Raw genomic sequence first — 18778 nt, forward strand, 5'->3', positions numbered from 1 at the left:
GTCCTGGGCCCTCTTTATTTCTGACCTCTGTAAGGCCGGAATTGTGCTTTGCACACACATTTGGAATGACTTTATTTTGGGGGAAAAGAAAGCTTTCATTTTTGTTCTCCTCCTTCCCCACCTCCTCAGCCATAAGAACATTTCAGGCATTTCTGTTATTTTCTTTTTTATTTCCTGTGCCCTACATGGTAGTAGCTTGGGAAAGCGCTGAAAACATTCTACGCCAATTATTCTAATCAAAGAGTTTTTTTAGAAAATTATGAATTACCTAATTCTTGAGCTGGCATAAATTTTTTCAATATCGTTACATTTATGGTTGGTGTCAATCAGATTTAGATGCTTTTCATAAAGAAGATATAGAGTAACATTTTTAGAGAGTAATTTTTAAAGTCAGAAAAAAGAATAGTAAATTTTCTCTTTTCTTTGGGACCCTAATTTTATCCTTGCTATTAAAAAGTCCATTTTCCTCCCTCGCCCCATGTATAACTGAAATTTTTGAAAGCACTTCAGCTTCTTGACGGTTTTGTATGCTACAAGCACAAGAAAAAGCCTCTTGATATATACTGGCTGTTAGTGTTTCAGGAATTTTGGGCAAAGTTCATCCTCTGGTTACTTCAGGATTCAATGTTTGAGAAGGGTTGTTGAGAAAGTTGTTTAGAATAATTTCTGAGAGGAACTTGTTTGGTTTTGTTTGTTTCTTTTTATAGGGCTTTTTGTGTTTCTGGAAGAGAAAAATAGGGTAAAAAATTCAGAGAAACTTCCTTCTGACAGCCTGTTTTAAATTATTTCTGTTGCAGTGCAAAAAAAAGGTTTTATATGGAGTGGTAAAAAAAATTCTATTTTAAACGAAATTTTCACTTGTAGAATATGAAATTAGAACATGATATGAAACTATCAGTAAAAAGTCAAAACAGCTTCAGTAAATGTTAAACAAATTGTATTTTCATCAGCTATTGTAACAATTTGTGTGCTAGAGCAAAAATGGTTTTGAAATGGCACAGAAGAGACGTATGAGCTCTCTTGATTGTTCATGAGAAAGACTGTGCACCATGGATGATTCAGCAGCATGGATTAGTCCCTCGGTATGCAGAAAAGCTTCCAAAAATCTCTGACTGTTTTAAGGTCTCTTTGACACCTAGATCTGCTACTGCCATTGAGTATGGATGCAATGTTTTATCAAAAATAAAAGGTAAATGCTAGCATAATAAAAGATGTATATGGTATTTTTTATCCCTTTTTTACCATTTGTTCTGAAGTGTTACTTAGAGACTTCTAGAAGTATCATCGCGGTTGATTCTTCTTTGTCCCTTTTACATCTGTTATAAATTGTCAGCTTGGCCTGGGCCATACCAACCACGTCAGAGAACCAACCCTCGTCACAGTCCTGCAAGGAAAGAACATCCGACAGATTTCAGCGGGACGTTGCCACAGCGCTGCCTGGACCGCTCCAGCGGTTCCACCAAGAGCTCCAGGTAGACAACTCAGATCGTTTGTGTGGTCATTTGGTTTAGTCTTTGTGTTTCCCGGGCAATGAGTGGAACAAGAACTTCTGAACATTTGGGACTAAACTCATTCTGGTTTATATCTGTGCAAGTTTTCAAATTATCTTAGCCTCTTAATTTTGCTATTGTCTTGGTTTAACTCCAGGAGGCAGCTAAACACCATGTAAGCTACTACTAAGAAAATCAACTCTTATCACAGCTACCCCTTATGAAATAATGTTGTTTTTTCCTTTTTCTGTGGTAGGTGTTTCCGTGCCTTTACAGCTTGGTTTACCTGATGCCATTCCACCACAGTACGGGGCACTGAAAGAAGTGAGCATTCACACAGTACGAGCAAGGCTCAGACTGCTGTACCATTTTTCTGACCTCATGTACTCTTCGTGGAGATTACTTAACCTCAGTCCCAATAACCAGGTAAAATTCCATTTGTTAAAAAAAGCAGCTTATCTGTATTGTGTGTTATGCCATGTCACTGGAGAGTTTCTGACCAGATCAAGATGGATCTTAGCTTCTATCATTTTTTTGTAATGAATTAAAAAAAAGTAAATCCAGATTAAACCAAACTTTGTTGAGGCATCGTTACATATTTTTGTTTATGCTAACATTGATGTGTCAGTGTTTCAGCATCTAAAAGCTCACTAGCCTCAAAGCTAAAAGCAGAAAGTACTAACTGGTCTGTTTCCAGAAAGTGCTAGTGATTTTTAAGCAGGTTTTTATTCTGTAAGGAATGGAACTAATTTCCTTTATTAAGAAGTTTCTTCTCATACCACCTTATTGCAGAACAGTACATCTCATTACAACGCTGGGACATGGGGAATCGTGCAAGGACAGCTGAGGCCCTTGCTAGCACCACGAGTATACACGCTCCCCATGGTCCGCTCCATAGGAAAAACTATGGTACAGGGGAAGAACTACGGGCCGCAGATTACTGTGAAGAGGATATCTACCAGGTCAGTAGTATTTTCACAGGCATTGTATTAGATCTCAAATACTGACATTGATACATTTTCCATAACTTCTGGCATACTGAGCTAGCTCTCTCTGTCCAAATTTGTTATTATGTGTTTATGAGTTACATTGTATGGCTGTATCTTTTTTTTGTTTGTTTTTTGAAAGAGGTCGGAAATGCAAGCCCATTTTTGTACAGATAGCAAGACAAGTGGTAAAGCTGAATGCATCAGACCTTCGCCTACCTTCCCGTGCCTGGAAAGTGAAACTGGTTGGAGAAGGAGCTGATGATGCAGGCGGAGTGTTCGATGACACCATTACAGAAATGTGTCAGGTATGAACAGTCAAAAACTACTTCAAAATGCATCAGTAGAGTTCTTGTTCTCTCTGGAGTCTTTAGGTGTTTTTCACATTTCCTTTTTGCAGCTTAACAAATGATTTTTCGTCATTCCTAAGGCACAACAGTAGAGGTGCCAACTTAGGGACGTCGGTGAGGGTAAAACAATGTCCCTGAATTGCAAGGCATTGCCATAAGGCCACAAGATAATTAGTGTTACAGCAGGCTCCTGGAATTCAGAGATGGCCCCTACACATTGTGGGAGCATTTTGTAGCCTCCCATTCTGTCCATCCAGTACCTTCTATAAAAGAAGTTGTACTGAATTCCATTATGACAGTACATTCCATGTGTACAATACAGAAACACCTCAAGTAGGTGTTTCTCATATGCGTCACCTCTCAGGTTCAGTGCTGGAAAGGAGATCAGTAGTGGAAAGGACACTTTAATGACTGTCTGTAACCAGGATACTTTTGCTGTTATCAACACAGCTGTCTTTCCAGATTCTCCTGGAAACTGAACAATTCAGACTACCAGGCCTAAGATAAAGCTGGTCAATGCTAATGTGTGCTGCTTGTAGTTTTAAAGGTGTGTCTCAGCCCTGTGACACAGCTGTGATTGTAGCCAGGAGGAAGATTCAAGACAGTGCTGGCTGGAGAAGTTTGGTTGTTCCTTAAGTCTTCCAGGAGCCTCAAAACCCAAAATAGGTGGATTAGTGAAGCTAATTAGTGTATCTCCTTGGTCTGGGACAGGGCAATAGCTATGGATAGTGCTAGAGCTGGCATTGGTGTTAGAGGTAGGATACAGAATGGAAGAAACTGAAGAACTCAATTTATTAATGGAATTTCTGAACCATGTAAGACCAGAATAGGGTTGATTCAGATAAGGACTTGAGATGTAATTTTGAGGCTCTTTCCTAGGCAGCTGACATTAAGTATGAGGTGTGATGAGGGTTCAGAACAAAACGCATTGAAAAATTTGCTTCATTTTTGGTTCTTGAAAAAGCTGCACCAGTAAGGTGTTATGGCTTATGCTTATTTCTGGAACAGGTACCAAGAATGTATCCCAGATCAGTAACAGTAAAATAACTATTTCAGTCTGACGTAAGGGCAGGTCTCAAAATAAACATGATTTTATTACTAAAAATCATCCCTACCATGTTTCCTTTCTCTTAAATGTTTCACATTAGTTTATAAGAAGCAATCATCACTCTAAGGGAATATTCTGTCTTGTAATGCTGTGATGTCCTAATATTTCTGTAATAGGTTTGTTATCCCTGTGTCTAAGGTGGCTGTTCTGTTGTTGGTTTTTTAAGGAACTGGAAACTGGAATAGTAGACCTGCTTATTCCTTCCCCAAATGCTACAGCTGAAGTAGGCTACAATAGAGATAGGTAAGTTGCCTGGGATTCGCTTTTATTGCAGGTGTTAGCAGGTGAAAACTAAAATCTTCTATTTACCATTTTATTCCAAATGATGAGACTTCATGATTGTCTCTAGTATATTTTTGTCCTTCAGGTTGTGATGTTACTTTATTGTGGGGAGGGTATGGTTTTATAATAAAATTAACTTCCTGGATGGCTGATGGCAGAATTGAGAGTAACAGCCTCTCTGGGCAGAGTTAGTTTTGCCTATCTCAGCCTCCATTATTTTAACAGCTAAATATAACAATAATCTTCTTATTTGGATGCCCCTTGCTGATAAGTGTGTTGACAGTTACTATGCTGTGCTTAGAAATATTTTGTCTTTTACTTCTAATAAACTAGCATAGAAATGATACTAGAGTATTTACACTGATTCTTTGTTCTCACAGGTTTCTCTTTAACCCTTCAGCATGTTTAGATGAACATCTGATGCAGTTTAAGTTCTTGGGCATTCTCATGGGTGTAGCTATTCGTACAAAAAAGCCATTAGATCTTCATTTGGCTCCAATGGTCTGGAAGCAACTTTGTTGTATCCCACTCATCTTGGAGGATTTGGAGGAGGTAGATCTGCTCTATGTGCAGACCCTCAACAGCATTCTTCACATTGAAGACAGTGGGATTACTGAAGAAAATTTCCATGAGGTAAGATACGAAAGCTGGAGCTTTTAGGTTTATTCTGACAGCCGTTGCTTTTTTAACTTCAGCATTTACATAATTCAATGTCTGCATTATTGGGATAACAAGCACTTTATATGTATTTGGAAGAGTTTGGCATCTTCTTATAGCTCTAGGGGACTGATAGTAAAATATTAAACTTGGATCACTGGAGTGACTGCCGCTGAACATACTTTTCCTGTTTTGCATCACAGATGATTCCTTTAGATTCCTTTGTTGGCCAAAGTGCTGATGGTAAAATGGTTCCCATAATCCCTGGAGGGAACAGTATCCCACTTACCTTTTCAAACAGGAAAGAATACGTGGAGAGGGCAATTGAGTACAGACTCCATGAAATGGACCGTCAGGTAAGGATCTCATTGTGACCCTGTCCCCATTGCTAATACAAACAGTGATTCTGATTTCTGCAAGTTTCCATTGCAGTTTATTAGGGAATAAAAAAAACTTGGTTTTCTGCATCTCACCTGGATCCCCGTGGCTTTTTCCCCCCACATAATGTTTTCGAGTGTTGTTTTAAATTAGTCCTATTTTTCCTAGTAATTGCTCAGTTGACAAAAGAGTATTAGAAATCGGAACTTGTCTTTTGTTAGAGTAGCCCCACATGCACCTGTAATTGTGCATGCTGTGCACTGCAATTAGACATTATAGCAACATGGAGACTAGCTACAGGAAATATTATTGACATTTGCTTAACTTAAAACTATTTATCTTCTGCTTTAGCACAGAAAGTACAAATATTTCACTACGTGTTTTGAGAAGTCTTATTTACCTATTTGCATACTTATGTGGATTTTGTCATTTGTATAGTGAAGCTTGTGAAAGCAGTATACTGATTACATGCTAGGAAAATTCTGCTTTTTCTCAAGATATAGATGCATGCATGATATTATTTGCATTAGAAAAGTACCTTTCCCATCACAGGTACTAACTCCTGTGTCTTCTAGAACAAGTACAGACTTGTAACAAATATGACTTTGTTCCAGCTCAGATCTATGGTGTATATACACCGTTTTTTTTGGTTTCACCATCATAATTTGTGCTGCCAACTTGTACTTTTTAAAGTTCTTCTGTTTTATAACAAAATTTGGTTTTTAATGTGCAATTACAATTTAAAATACCTTTAATACTATTGAGGATTTTGAGAGAGGATTCAGCCCTTACAGGGGATGCATGTGTGGTAAGTTGTATTTGACAGATGTTCCGTAATTCTCTCTCTTGATGCCATTTCTCAGCTGATATGTTACTTTTGCATTTGGATGGTACAGTAAGTGGACTGCATTTCAAACATGTCTTCTTTTTGGGCAATAGGTGGCTGCTGTAAGAGAAGGAATGTCTTGGATTATTCCTGTTCCTTTGCTGTCTCTGCTGACTGCCAAGCAGTTGGAGCAAATGGTCTGTGGAATGCCAGAAATATCTGTTGAAGTGCTGAAGAAAGTTGTGCGATACAGAGAAGTTGATGAGCAGCATCAGCTGGTACAGTGGTTCTGGCATACCCTTGAAGAATTTTCAAATGAGGAGAGAGTCCTTTTCATGAGGTTTGTGTCAGGAAGATCTCGATTGCCAGCCAACACAGCTGATATCTCTCAGCGATTCCAAATAATGAAGGTTGATAGGGTAAGATGCTGGTTTCGTTTGTTTTGGTGTTTTTTTTTGTTAAATTCCTGTCTAGTATAATCTGTTCTTTGACAATAGGAAAGAGATTTCTGTAATTGTAAATTTACAGAGAAAGTATGGGATGGGTTATGCCATTAAAACCAAACATTTTAATCGTGTAGAAGTACTTGGAGTGCATCTTAATTCATTTGGTGCATTCAGTATAGTTATATGATTGGAGGTGAAGACAACTTCTTGCACAAGAAACAAACCTTCTTGTATTGTAACTTGTGCATATAGTCGTTTTCTGTTCCAATCTTTTTCATTTGACAGTTATCACTCTCTTAAAGTTTTACATCTCTGTAAGCAGCAACATGTGACCACTAATGGACTGTAGTCCCTTAAAACCACTGTAAGGAGTTTACAGTATATTACTTACTTACAGGATGCATTCATTTGGCATTGCTTTTGGGTTTTGTGCAGTGAAAGCACAAGAGCTCTGTGAAATACGTGAATGAAAAACTTGGCAAAATCTAAGGTAGCAGTGATTTGACTGTCACCGTTGGTTAGGTGTCTCTCAAATTACTTCATGTTGAGGCACACTATGGTATGTAATTTGAATGTTGCTTGGTATCTTCCAGTGTGCTGCTAAATAGTAGTGCAATCAACTTTTCAAATAGTTGACTTTCCTAAGTGGGTTGAATTACGTACAGAGCAGGTGATACAGCCGTAGTTTTGCACATCATTAAGGATGAAAAAAGTGTTGCAAACAAGGGAGATTAGTCTGCTTCCTAAAAGGAAATTGCTGAATAATAGAGACAAGGAAGGGAGGGAGCAATGAAATACAGATGTGTTGCATTTTTTTTCCTTTCATTCACCATTTAACAATTATTAATTATTACTCTTTTGCTCATTTCCACAGCCTTATGACAGCTTGCCTACCTCACAGACTTGTTTCTTTCAACTGAGGCTCCCACCGTACTCCAATCAACTAATCATGGCAGAGCGTTTGCGCTATGCAATCAATAATTGCAGGTCTATAGATATGGACAATTACATGCTCTCACGGAATGTGGACAATGCAGAGGGCTCGGACACAGATTATTAACATTCTGTGAACAAAATCCGCTTCCTTTTACTACAAATAGTGCCCTAAGTCCAGTTCATTGTTGACATAATTTTACAGTAACCATAGATGTTTTAGGAGCATAAAAACAGATGTTAATAGACAGTGGCCACATTTTAGTTACTCTAAATGTAACAAAAAATTAGATGTTTTTATTTTTTTGTGATTGTAAAAAAGAAAAAAAAAAGAAAAAAGAAAACAAAAAGTATGATTGGTAAGTTTTTTCTCCTTTTTTGGTCACTTTTGATAAGTTTGCATGGAGACATTTTGGTGCGTTTTTGTTGGGAATAGTACATTTGTAAGCCCCTCCCCACTGAACATGAAGAGTTGTACATTGTGTATAATTGTTCATTAGCAAGGACAGTTTTACAGGAATATTCACATATTTATTTTGTTTTAATTTGAATTGCCTGTGCAGGGTTCCTTATGCAGAGAAAAATAAAGCAAATTCAAGAACTGGTTGCTTGTATGTATTTGTGAACTGTGATTGGTTTACTCAGTCTTCATACTTTTATGTTTTGTCTCAGGAACTTATAATATTAAAGTGTTTAGACAGGATGTGACATTTGAAGCATCCTAAAATGTTTATCTTCAATGAATCTGATGTGTAGTACTATGCTCTGCATTCTTTATGTCTTTGAGGTACTGGCTTTTTCAGGTATACTGCTATTTATTCCTTGACCTTCAATACAAGTTAACATTGTATTTGGTTACTTCTTGATTTTCATTTAAACATTCTTCTCCTGCAGAGCAGTAGTTCTTCACCATAATAACATACTGCCACCTTGACTCAGAACCTTTCTATCTTTTGTCAGGAAAAAAACTACACAAACCCACCTTTTTAATATACAGATGGATGTAGCTGATTCCTGATCAGAGTACCAAAAAAAAAGTTAGTTTATGCCTTTGATTTTAGTAAATGTCACATGTTTGGTCTCATTTCCTTGCAGCTGTAATTGTGTTCTGATCAGCTTACACTGTAATGTTCGTATTTGATTAGGACACTAATGTACCATACAAAGAAATTTTTGTTCTGTGTCTTCGGGAAGAACAGAAGAATAGATCTCCCCAGTGTCTCTATCAAAAAACATTATTTGCTTGGTATTCAGGAGCAATATTTAACTGGGCTGAGGGTAGAGTCTGTCCCCAGGTGAGTCACTGCTGCTCTGCCCCCTCATTCTCATGGGGCCTGAGGGCTAGCAAGAACATATTAGCTTAATCTCACCTGGGATAAGACTGGTCCATCTGAGTCTGAATAAAAGGACAGAAATTCCTATTGTTTTCCCTCAAGTGATCATTGTACTTTAGCTGGGATTGAGCAGGAAACATGCTGGTTGCCCGGGACTGAACAGGTGTATTGCTGCCAGATAACAATAGTGGTGTTGATTAAAGGATTGTGCTTGATTGCTTTAACTGAAGCTTTTTAATTGATTATGCCTGTCCTTAGCATCATTAAAACTATCAAGCACTTAAATATTCTTATTTTACCCTACTGTTTGTTTTCACCATCATTGTATTGTGCAGATATTCCTTTTAACTTGACATTGACATCCATTTAACTTGGCATCTGAGCCAAGACTGGAATCTCATTCCAGTTTCTGGCATAATACTTCTAGCATGTAATTGCACACAAAGAACATCCAGCACTGATTATGTCCTCCTACTGGAGACCAGCTGAGAAAGTTCTAACTTTATGTCAGTTTAAGGGTACGTTATGTATGCAAGCCTGTTCCCTAAAGGGGAATAACTATTACCAGTGTACATCTGCGTTCTGTAGCGTAAGTCAGTTGTGTAGGCAGTTATTTAAAGAAAAAATATGCAGTTGAATTTTGCAACCAACCTTCCAGCAGCCCAGTTGCTGCTCTCGGCAGAGCTGGCTGTAGCAAGGTGGACAGCAGGCAGTTTCTAAAGGTCAGACGTAGTTTCCTTCCCACCTTTCAGCATCAGACGGGATGTACATGTGTGACTGAAGCAGGGAGTATCGGTGGTAACAAATGCCTTCGGAGGGAAAGACAATGTGTGACAATGTGTTTATCTAGACCCATTTGAAATTAATGACATATGGTGGCACAGTGAGCTCAGAAGTGTTAAATTCTAAACATAACTAGAGGAAAACAGCTTGAAAAGCTTTAGCCATAGAATTAACATGCTGGGCATGTATTCTACAGGAAAACAGATGCCAAAAGCCCAGGTCTGTTGTTGAACATGACTGCTATTTGCTGCTGCTTATTTTTTGCTGGACAGGAGTAGTACCCAACCTTTTCCTTACACCTCAAATAACTCTCAAGAAGCACTCACTCTCTCTGGTTTATAAGGCTGTTGCTACTTCAGGCCCGTAATTTCTGTTTCTTATCCTGTTTTTACTTTGGGATTAGAGAATTTCTTTTCTACTACTTTTGATGTTTCCAATCACTTTTTCCTAGTGTTTTGTTGGGTTGGTTTGTTGGTTTGTTTTTTTTTCACACCTAGGAAGTACATCCCTGTGATTCAGTATCCTTATCAGCATTAACTCGTCTTACAAGATCCTGTCTGCCCCTGCTGAAATTCGGAGTTGCCAATACTCCAGGGCACAACACCATGGAAAATTTGTACAGCTGAGAGCACACTAACAGAGGCTGAACAAGTGATGTTTGGTAAAATCTAAAAGTAACTAACATTTGACTCTCAGTGTTTGTGCCCAACAAAAGGAGAGAGGCCATCAAAAACGTTCAGCAAAGCTGAGCTACTCAGGCAGCCTATTGGAAGTTAACGTTTCCAAAGACCAGAAAAGCCTAGACAGTTTGAAGGTGCAGTTCTAAGTGCGTTAGCTTGGCCCAGTCTTAAAAGAGTAGGACCTTGCTACATGAAATTGCATGTAATTAACCAACCTCATCTTGGTAACTTCCAAGGGAGTGCCTCATATGGCCCAAATGCCACCTAATATCTTAGGGATTTGTTTTAGACCAGTCTCCCTCTGGCATGAGGCTGAAGTTTATTATGAGACCCAAGCAAGGGCTAATCGTGGGCTACTCTAGCACATGAACTGCACTGAACACTAGAAGTAAAAATAAATTCCTAAATCCAAACAATTTGTCTGGTTAACTCCCTGGGGAATCTCAGTAGACAAACACTGTGGGGCAGCACACAGGGATGTCTTACCTTTTCTGTAACAGCACAAGCACATTCTGTCAACTCCCTTTTGGTGTAGCTGTCCGGAGGGCATATCTGGAGGGCTCCAGTTTTTCACACAAGAAAGAAACATCCATGGCCGAGTTCTTGCACCTGAGTCCTGATCTGGAACCGTGTCTAGATGGTAAAGGAGGCACAGGGAAAAAGGAAGAAAAAGCAAAGTGAACACATAAATATATGAATGAATAAATACATAAATAAATGTTATGCTGGTACATTGTATCAACACAAATGGAAACATGGTCACTTGGGTCAATCCTTATTTGCAATATTCCACCCACCTCTATACCGTCTGCAGATGGGACAGATGTAATACCATCTGTCTATTTAGCACAGCCCTCTAAAAGGCTTACTGATGTAACAGGAGCACTAGTGGACCGGACTCCAGGAAAGAGAAGGCATAAGGCATGTACCCAAGTCAAATGTACATAATTAAAGCACACACAACATCACATTTTAATAATACCTCGCCTACCAGAACTGTACTGTCAGCATGAGCTGTATTCAAGGTATGTACAATGGGTAAAAAGTACACATTTACACTGCTGAAACTGGGTCAAAAAGCACAACTCAAACTATTTGGTTTTGAATCTTGCATAAAGTCTCAGCTCTCCAGAACTGACCGTGTACATACAGAGCACTGACACGTGGAAAATCCTGCCCCCACTGCTTCTGATTAATTAATAATTCTACAGTGTAAGTTGCATGGGCCCTGCTTAGAAACACAGTAGTTTTAGTACCTGCATGTACTTAGGCATATAGGTGGGTGTGGAGGTTAATAAATAGGAATTGCAGCAATTAGTATCACAAATGGAATTATTTCAACTTGAGGCAGAAAGTAATGTGCAGAAATGGTAATTCAATTTAGCAATATCAACCTGAATGCTGAATGTAAGCCGTTACTTTTCACATAGCTACAGAGCACAAAACACTCAAGTCTATCAGTGGTGGAATGTAATTACAGATGCAGAAACTCTTTAAAGGTTTTCTATCTAAACTGATAAATCCAGTGATGGTGAGATACCCTCTTACTCCATCTTCTACTGGTTGCCTGCACCTCACTTTCAGGACAGGAAGTTACACTTAAAATCACTTACAGGCAAGATAAAAGTGCATGTGTATAGCTCTGTGTAATTCATCAAAACATAAAAGATCAAAGGAAAGCGATAAATTATTCAGAGTTTTCTTTGTAAGCTGTCTGTAAGCAAAAGCCAAAATAGGTATCTCTCCACAAACTGGAAGAAGGAAGCAGTGCTTACAACACATACATGTAAATAACTAAGCTGTAACACAGCATTTTGAAAAGACACACAATTTCACTGTGCTTATCGGTTCCTTTCTGTCCAACAGACGCAGTAGCGTTTTTCTGCATATAGTTTGTGTCTTAAAGTCTGCTTTTAGCAAACCAGAAGTAGATCATGAAAGAGACAGATCTGTACAGCCTTATTGAGCATACGCTCAATAAGTATGCATATAATGTTGATTTGGCTCACTTTCAATCAAGTGATAGGAGGCCAAATGAAACTCTTCTGGGAACAGATGTGCTGTCCCATCCCGTGTTCTGAGTGTCTCTTTCCAAGAGAGACACATGATATAGACCAGGGTTGTCAAACTCATTTTCACTAGGGGCCACACCAGCCCCGTGGTTGCATTCAAAGGGCCGAATGTAATTACATTTATATAGTCCTGTTTTAAAAGGTCTAGATAAACTAAATCAAATAGATTTAAGCCTTGCATTTTTTTAATACTAGATTTGGGTTGAATTAACAAAAGCAAATATTTGTAATTATCTGTTAGATTTGAAACTGGTTTTGAGAGCAACAGGAAAGTAAAAGGCTTTCAGAGTAGAATTAGAAATCGTGTGTGGCAACCCAATAGCACTAGTTTCACCAGTTTCAATAACACTAGTGGAAACTCAATATTTCCTGCTCAATAACTTTAATTACATATTAACTAAAAAGGGTTAAAACATTCAGATATTCTTATTCAACCTTTAGGTTTTTTGATACTTCTCTCCTCTCTGACCCTCCTCATCCTCCAAACTTTTACACACGAACACATATTCTATTCAGAAATACCACAGAAATTACAGCATGCTACTCCTCCACACTTTGCTTGAAAAATTTGAAATATTCCTATTAGCACAAGCAGAAAAGGGAAACACTGGCATCACGTAATAATGCAATATACAGCTGGTAAAATTATAAATACCTCAGAGAAAAACAAACAGAACAAAGTTATTTTAAAAGCAATGCTGTGCTCTCTTCTGCAAGGCCCATTTGTTCTGTGCACAGAGAAATCCCAAAAGGTATTTTCTCTAACTATAACTTTATTGCAATGATAATCCTGTAATCACAGTGCTCGTGTGCAGAAGGAAGCAAAGTCAGTGGAAATGCGTTCACTGCATTTCCTTTAGAATCATTGAGAAGACATTTGAAAGAACACATTACCCAATGGTTCGAAACCTGTTATCTGTCTGATCGTAGAAGGGATGTTTCACATTTGGCAATGGCTGCAAGTGTGGTGCTGCGCCCAAGCGCGGTGAATGCCCCTTGTCACTTTGCTCTATATTTGTTTTACTCTTTATAGTAAAAACTTACCCATGTTGGTGCCACCATGTACAGGGAATAAAGATGTCTCAAAACTGCAGAGTTCCTCTGGTTCTGCTGTAGCTGCAGCCATTCAGCCCTGGAGAGCCAAATGCCCACAGTCACTGGGCATTTGCGGCATGAGTCCTCCCAACTCTTCTGGGTTAGTAACCGATGTAGTGATCTGAAAACAGGACACAGGCAAGAGAATAAGAAAAGTGTCAGGCAGGAGAATAATTTGTTAACAGACTCCAGCTTAGAAGCACACTTATTTGTTTGACAACACTGAGGAAATGGGGAAAACCACTTGTTGGGTATGAGGCCTGTCCCCCAGGGAGAATTCCATAAGGAAAATCGGGCAAACGCACTCTAATAGAGTCACAGTAACCAGGCACTCACAGTACATACCGAGTAATCAAAGAGCAGCAGCCAGAGCTGGTAAGAAGTAACTGACTCTCTCGCTTTAGAAAAAGCCCGCCTGTTAATAAAGATTTCTTGTGTCCCAAATTGATGTTAGTAAAAGCCACAGAACTCCATCCTTGAGGCAAAACTAGTTCTAGACAAATTTATACCATTTGCCAATAAGCTGCAATGTTGCAGACAGCAGAATCATCCACCTGTTGCGACTGCAACAGCAATTTTGTAACAAATCTTGTCAGAAGCACACATCAATAGTCCACTTGCCTCTCTTGAACAAAAAATGGAAGTACTCTCCAAAAGACAAAGGTTGTAAAGTGTCCTAATTGTAGTGCTGAGTGTTAAAAAGATTTGAGCTGTGTGCCTCAATTGTTTTGTGTTAGTTTTAAGTTTTGGAGAGAGTGGGATAAACTTGGAGTACAAATTGTGAGGATTGTATGCTATGGGTAGCTTTTAGTATTAATACTCCTGGTTTTTATTTGTTATAAGATTAGCTGTGTTGTTCTGTATAAAGCGTAATGGGAGGACAGTACAGTAGTGCTTAGAGCCTGACAGGGTGTATTTTGGCTCACAGGAAAGAGATTGGGGAACCACCTGGTGATAATGTGAATAGAGAAACCTTTATGAAATATTATAATCAGTGGCCATTGTATAAATTAGATGATGAGGAAAAGTGGCCTCTTAACAAAACTTTGAGTTATGATACTTTAATATTATTCTTGAAGAGAGAAGTAAAATGGAGTCAAGTTCTGCATGCTGATTTTTTTGCTTTGCAAAATCACTCAGAGTGGCAGAAAGAACGTGGTATTAATTTGGCACCACAGGATCCTGTTTTTTTAACATTGGAAGAAGAGCCAAACAAAGTACAGGGGAAGCTGAAAGGTGCAGAATCAGACAGAAAACTCCGCGGATGAGAGGGGAGGATAGAAGATTATGTGCCCCCACAGGGGGGAAGAATTTAAGATCATGAGCCTTCACCTTCTGAGGTGACAAATGATGAAGCTTCAGAGAGGGAAGAAGAAAACAGGGAAAAGAAACTGAGTTTTTAATTGATACTGGAGCATCTTATTTCATTTTGAATCAGGAACTGATACCATTAAATAAAGATTTTGTAACTGTAGTGGAAGCTACTGGCCAACAAGAGAAAGCTTTCCTTTTTACAGTCAAACAAATATAAATTGAGAAAACAAACTGGAATTCGTAAGTTCTTATATATGCCTGGGTCTCCTAAACTGTTACTAAGACAAGGCTTGTTAAATGAGATTATACCCCATTTGGGATACCCACTGTGATGTCCTCCAATAGAGGGCCATATTTTGTTGCACAGGTAGTGCTGCAAGTCAGTAAAGCATTAGAGACTGGCAGTTGCAAACTCCCTACAAGACTGAAGCAAGTAGGCAGGTAGAAAAGAAAATGAATCATATAATCAAACAGCAGTTAAATAAAATTTGTCAAGAAGCTAATTTGAAGTGGAATCAAACACTACCTTTAGTGCTGCTCAGAATTAGAGTGAAGCCTTGAGCCAAGGAAAACTTAAATCTTTTCTTTCAAGCCAAGAGATTAAGTCTATGTTAAAGTTTTTTCAGGTGCACCTTTTTAGAAGATAAGTGGAATGGACCATTCCAGGTGCTGCCGGCAGCCTTTATTGCAATCAGGATTAACGAGCAACCTGCCTGGATTCACTATTGAAGCACCAGATAAGAAACAGATGTCAGAACCAGAGGTACCACTTTACAGTTCTCTCAGCATTGATATTAGTAACTCTAACAGTATAACTGCAGTAACAAACGCTTTTACTCTTAGTTAGCTTTTACACAAATCTTTACTGAAAACTATTATAGCCCAAAATGAACTAAAACAAATGTCTGCACAGGTCGAATCTGAAACTGCAAAATATCCCTTGTTGGCATTATTGGTGATCGTTATAGTCTTGACAATAATGAATTTTGGGTTTGTTACAAATTAAAGACTCTTAGACAGTATTGAAATATGAGCAATCGCAAATCCTTCTGTGAATAAACTGAAGTATTACATTAAGTCACCAAAAATGATACATCTTGTGACTAATTTTAATGCTAATAATTTTTACTTGCATTATGCTACAATGTTCTATTTGGTACTGCTATCGGGTAACAAATAACTATGATGTACTGCAACACTAGATGATAATATTTTGTAGATCTATATTGCAAAAGAATTTGCAAATATATTGAAAAGCAGGGAATGGAAGAGAAGCTGCTAAATTAATGTGTACTGTGATTAAATTATAAAAGGCGCACCCATCATTAACCAATTGACATGATAAATATTTTCTGACCACCTGCAAAATAAGGGGATGTTTTTCAAGTTTTAGATCCTTCTGCATGATGAGAGAGAGACAGAAGATAAAGTAATAACATTGTTTAGAAGCAGAGTGCTTATATTTAACCAATAATTAATAGATGCATTGTAAGTAAGAAACTAAACAATTATAACTAATATCATCAATCATTTCTTAGTATAGATGTATATAAAAATTTTCAAAAATCATAATGCATATGTGATAATTATGTGAGTATAAGCAACGCAAGAGCAGCCAGTCTAGGAAGAACTTATGGAGGGTAATGCCCAGTGCTCCCCAGTGCTGTCAATAAAATAATTAACAGTATAATTGACTCTGCTGTTAAGTTTATTTCTCCGTAATCACCAAACGTTCCCTCGGGATCAGGACCCATACCCTCATCAGCCGCAAGGAAGATGGAAAAATACGGCAAAAATAATAAGGTCATAACACAAAGCATACTTTACACATAATATTGCAATTGTGGTATAGATTCGTTGTTATAACCACCTCTCTCGAAACAGGCAAGTGAAGGCAGCGCAGCAGGACCTCTGGGGAGGCTCAGAAAACACTTCAGCCCATGTTACAACGCACAAGATGCGGAACCTCTCTCTCCAATCAAAGACAACTGTGGATATTCACGAAAAACTCACTAAAAAAAAAAAATAAACAAGCCACACATACACCCCCAAATATTACAATAAAAAACACACACACAAAAATCACAAAGCGAGAACCTACCGCGGCGCGCGAGCTCCCCTCAGAGAAAAGGGCGGGAACGGCGCGAGACACCGCCTCAAGCGGCGGCCAACGGGGAGAGGCACGCGCGGCGCGTTCAGCGGCGGGCGCGCGCGCGCACGCACACCAGGTGCGCGCGGCGCTCCCGCAAATTAACAGTTTGCACAACCGTTTTCACAGAAACTGCGTTATTTTCCTGGTTTTCAGGCAAACGGGCCCAATCCACACACAGAGGCGGACACACTGGGTCTTTCAGAGTTGCGCGGGTGCGGATGCTGGAATGAAGCCAGGACGCCAGGAAGAAAAATAGCAGGCACGACATACATACATACATACATACATACATACATACATACACTACCCTGGTCGGTCCTGAAGAGCAAATTGGTTTCACATTTGCATATTGGTTACATAATCATTTCAGCCTCTAGCGAGCAACGTTCAGCTAAAGGACCCTTTATCTGTCAGTCTCGAGATATATATACATGTGCTAAACCAAAACACAACTAATTGTGAGGCTCCAAAGTGTCTAAAGCTGCAAGGTCGTCTCTGTAGCTTATGATTTGCTGTTTTGCAAGTCACTCTACTATTTGTTAGAGCAGCAAGCTGACCTACAACTGTTTTACGTATCTTTAGGTTAGCTATTGCCGGCAGGAGTCATTCTATTTAAAGGCGCCAACTGACAGGAGTTATGCCTCAAATACTTCGTTTTTATGTGCATATCAGGTACATACTCCGCTAGTCTTGGTATACAAGGTTCATCCTCTCGTGTTTTTAAATAATTGTTTCAAACTTCACCCAGCACTCCTGGGAGCGCGTTTCACTTGAGCCACCAGACCTCAGCAAGGCTGGGCACAGATCTGCAGTGCTCACTGCCCAAAAACTCACCGAAATGAAGGAAACAAACAAAGCAAACCTAGTTGTGCGCTCTCGCATTTTATGCCCTGTCCCGGCAGCCGGCTCCCGCCGCCTCCGGGCTCAAGTGGGTGGGAGCGCCTGTTCGGGGAATTTTCGGGGAAAAAAAGCCGAAATTGGTTAAATGGTGCTGCCGCGGGGGCCGCTGGGAGTTGTAGTCCGGGCGCTTCGGTGCCTCCGCGGACTTACAGCTCCAACAGCAAATTACAGACTTTCTTGTAAACGCTCTAAGGTAATGTATGCTGTGCTATTACACCAAACACAGCCCATCACATTCTTCTGATGCTCAGTTTCTATGAGCAGTGTCTCAAGCGGCCCGCCATCCTTCAGGACTTTTCTTAACCCTGGGGTAATTTATCCAAGAGTCAATTCCCTTGAGCTTAACCTCAGTGTTGTTAATTACCAGGACTGTGTATGGGCCTTTCCGCTTTTCTTTCAGAGCTTTGTCCTTCCAGGTTCAAAGATACACTCAATCTCCTGGTCGAAAAGGATGCACCGGTACATCCGAGGGTAAAAGTGCTGCCTCCTGGATAGACCCGTTCAAGGATAAGAGAGTTTTTTCCCAAAACAGAACATATTCCCTAAGTATCTGATTTCCAGAGATATGCATCTGGTCTGCACTTCCAGCCAAATTCACAAAATAAGGTCTCCCACAAATTATTTCAAAAGGACTTACCTTTTCCTGTACCCTAGGAGTAATTCGAGCAATCGATAAAACATCTCGAGTTCGTCAGCTCTTTGCGCCTACACGTAGCAGTTAATGTCTCACCGCGGTCCTCAGCGGAGCCGGCTCACACAGAGAGGTTCGTTCACACATGCAAACAAGTGCAAAGCTGCAAACCCAGCACCGAGTTCGAACACACGAACCGCCGCTCCTGTCCCGCTGTCCCCACACGGCGGGTAACGAGCCGCCCCCACCTCCGCACCCGGCGGGCGGATCCAAGAGGCGGGCCGCGATTGGGTGGAACTGAAACGGGCGGGGGGCGGGATTGGCGGGGCCGGGAGTAGCCTCGTGCTGGGATTGGCTGAAT

General features: G+C 39.7%; 1 protein-coding gene and 1 long non-coding RNA gene across 14 annotated transcripts in view; one reads left to right on the forward strand and one right to left on the reverse strand.

The window, feature by feature from the left end:
- HERC1 (HECT and RLD domain containing E3 ubiquitin protein ligase family member 1) overlaps positions 1-8062 on the forward strand; it is a 110921-nt gene extending 102859 nt beyond the window's left edge. For all 9 annotated transcript variants that reach the window (XM_082060608.1, XM_082060607.1, XM_082060609.1 and 6 more), the window contains 9 exons: positions 1334-1472; positions 1747-1916; positions 2283-2452; positions 2619-2784; positions 4101-4177; positions 4597-4849; positions 5077-5229; positions 6191-6496; positions 7398-8062. In XM_082060608.1, coding sequence (XP_081916734.1) covers positions 1334-1472; positions 1747-1916; positions 2283-2452; positions 2619-2784; positions 4101-4177; positions 4597-4849; positions 5077-5229; positions 6191-6496; positions 7398-7583 — 1620 coding nt within the window. In that variant the 3' untranslated portion in view covers positions 7584-8062. The remainder of the gene's footprint in view (positions 1-1333; positions 1473-1746; positions 1917-2282; positions 2453-2618; positions 2785-4100; positions 4178-4596; positions 4850-5076; positions 5230-6190; positions 6497-7397) is intronic.
- Positions 3-18657, reverse strand: LOC309443565. 5 transcript variants are annotated; one of them, XR_014184821.1, is made up of 6 exons: positions 18424-18657; positions 13370-13541; positions 10740-10886; positions 9442-9599; positions 1263-1384; positions 3-721 (listed from the first exon to the last, which is right to left on the reverse strand). It is a non-coding gene; the product is annotated as an uncharacterized lncRNA (long non-coding RNA). The 5 variants fall into 5 exon arrangements; XR_014184822.1 differs by lacking the exon at positions 3-721 and having other exon boundaries at positions 736-1384; XR_014184823.1 differs by lacking the exons at positions 3-721; positions 1263-1384 and adding an exon at positions 6515-6585.
- Positions 18658-18778: the final 121 nt, after the last annotated feature.

The sequence above is a fragment of the Streptopelia decaocto genome, assembly GCF_964273445.1.
Source record: "Streptopelia decaocto genome assembly, chromosome: 9".
Classification (NCBI taxonomy): domain Eukaryota; kingdom Metazoa; phylum Chordata; class Aves; order Columbiformes; family Columbidae; genus Streptopelia; species Streptopelia decaocto.